We start from the raw sequence: 2,500 nt of genomic DNA on the forward strand, positions 1-2,500 counted from the left end.
AGGAGAGGAGAGGAGAGGAGAGGAGAGGACAGGACAGGACAGGACAGGACAGGACAGGACAGGACAGGACAGGACAGGAGACAAGAGGAAGGGAGAGGAGAGGTGAGGAGAGGAGAAAAGAGGAGAGGAGAGAAGAAGAGAGGAAAAAAGAGGAGAAGAGGCAAGAGGAGAGGAGAGGAGAGGAGAGAAGGGTAGAGGAAAGGAGCATGGAGAAGAAAGGAGAAGAGGAGAGGAGAGGAGAGGAGCATGGAGAAGAAAGGAGAGGAGCATGGAGAAGAGAAGAGAGGAGCATGGAGAAGAGAAGAGAATAGAACAGAACAGAAAGAGGGAAAGAGAAACATTTCAGCATTGGATGAATTTTGGTTGGTGTTACAGAAACAATGTTATTTGGATTTAAACAAAAATAGGCGTGTGCATAAATATGGGCACCCCAAAGAAGGTATACCATTAATATGAAGTACATCTCACCTTTGCAGCACAAACTGGTTTTATTGACTTTGGAATCCCTTCAGTCACCAAGACAGACGTGATTGTTCATTAAAATGTGTTTTTTTTTATCATACAGACAAGGCTTGTCCTAAGTTCTGTCTTGGAGAGTGGCAATATGATGGGCTCTGAACAAACTGTAGTTTGTTGAAAAATAGTTAAAAGGGTATGGGTAAAGGATGGAAAGAATGGTAACAGGCACACTACAGAACACCCCCATAGATTTACAAGATGGTACAAGACCATAGCTGCTGATGACTTAGACATGGGTCCTTCCACGTATACTTTTCACAAGGCAAAAGCTCATTGGATGGGTGATGCATAAAAAGGCTTTCCTGTGTATCCATCAGAAATAAGTTGCTAAACTTATGCAGAAAGCTATCTGGATAAGCTAAAAGCATTTTGGGAAATCATAGTGTGGTCAGATGAGACTGAGCTAGAGTTATTTGACCTTAACAATGGTAGGTGGACTTGGCAAAAAATGCACCCATAAATTCTATGACTTCTGGCCTAAAACACACCCTACTATAGGTCTGTGTGGATAGTATACACACTGTAAAACTTATTACAGTTGAGGGCCTCACTAATTGTTTTCAAATAGCATATTTTTCAAAAGAATTTTCAAGAGTCAGTCACAAAATTAAAGCTGAGCAGAGTTTGAACTTTCCAGCAGGACAGTGTTTACACTGCTCTGATCAAAATTCAACAATGAGTTAATGCAAAACAACAAGTACAATGTCTTGAGATGGTCATACCAATCTTGAGATATCACCATCATTGAAAAAGAATGAATTTATTTGAACCAGGATGTCTAAAGAAGACAGATGAGTAACCTGACTGAATTAGAGGGGTTCTGGATAGAATAATTGGCAACTATTCAGTAGCACCAGGCATTTGCAAGATTGGATCAGCAAAGTGAGCTCTACTTCATATTAATGGTATACCTTCTTTGGTGTGCCCATATTTATGCACACACATATTTTTGTTTAAATCCACATAAAATTGTTTCTATAACACCTATGACAATTCTTCCACTGCTGAAATGTTTCTCTTTCCCTACAGTTTAACACATGTTAAAATGAAGTTGCTACTTTAAAAGCTCAACGAGAAATAAACCGATGTAATGATTTTCCAAAAAGGTGCCCACATTTTCTCATGGCACTGTATGTCAAGATCCAATGCTCCAAGTTCAGATGCAATATTTTTCAGATTCAGTACTTTTCTACATAGACGTAAATCAAACACATTCTGCTGAAAGCAGTCTGGGTGCTGGAAAAAAAAAGAAACGTTGCCATAATTAAAAAGTTGTGTGGGAGTGTTGTTTTCTGCTGAGATATCTTCCACAGACATCTCACACTCCCAATGATTTATGCAAGAGGGAAAGGTCCTCATTTTAAGTTTGCTAATGTATTACGAATGTATGTGTTCGTGTGTGTGTGTGCTTTCATCACTATTTGGATTTGTAATGCTGCCTTCTTGGTGAGATCCAAATAAAAGTACTAAGCGGGGTGTGTGTGTGTGTGTACGTTTCCGATCGTGTTGCCCCGATCATGTGTGTGTGTGTGTGTGTGTGTGTGTGTGTGTGTGTGTGTGTGTGTGTGTGTGTGTGTGTGTGTGTACCTGGTAGTGGGTCCCTGTCCATGTTGACCTGTATGAGGACAGGTGTGTGTGTGTGTGTGTGTGTGTGTGTGTGTGTGTGTGTGTGTGTGTGTGTGTGTGTGTGTGTGTGTGTGTGTGTGTGTGTGTGTGTGTGTGTGTGTTACCATACCTGGTAGTGGGTCTCCGGCGGTGTTGACCTGTACGAAGACCGGTTCGCTCTCCAGGCTCTCCTCCACGGCGTAGATGCTGATGTTGTACTGCCGACCCGGCATCAGGTCACTCAGGGTCACCGAGGTCGCCGTGTCCGGCAGGTTCAACTCTGTGCTGCCGCCCTCCTCAGACGGGGTGTAGACCACACGGTAACCTAACACACACACACACACACACACACGCACGCACGACACACACACACACA

At 42.7% G+C, this 2,500-nt stretch overlaps 1 protein-coding gene across 1 annotated transcript in view; it reads right to left on the minus strand.

Annotated features, from left to right (window-relative positions):
* Nucleotides 1–2,500, minus strand: part of fn1a (fibronectin 1a) — an 81,609-nt gene that overhangs the window by 42,251 nt on the left and 36,858 nt on the right. Inside the window, exon 18 of the mRNA XM_063213853.1 lies at nucleotides 2,255–2,449. Coding sequence (XP_063069923.1) covers nucleotides 2,255–2,449 — 195 coding nt within the window. The remainder of the gene's footprint in view (nucleotides 1–2,254; nucleotides 2,450–2,500) is intronic.

This window comes from Engraulis encrasicolus, chromosome 13 (assembly GCF_034702125.1).
Source record: "Engraulis encrasicolus isolate BLACKSEA-1 chromosome 13, IST_EnEncr_1.0, whole genome shotgun sequence".
In the NCBI taxonomy this organism is placed as follows: domain Eukaryota; kingdom Metazoa; phylum Chordata; class Actinopteri; order Clupeiformes; family Engraulidae; genus Engraulis; species Engraulis encrasicolus.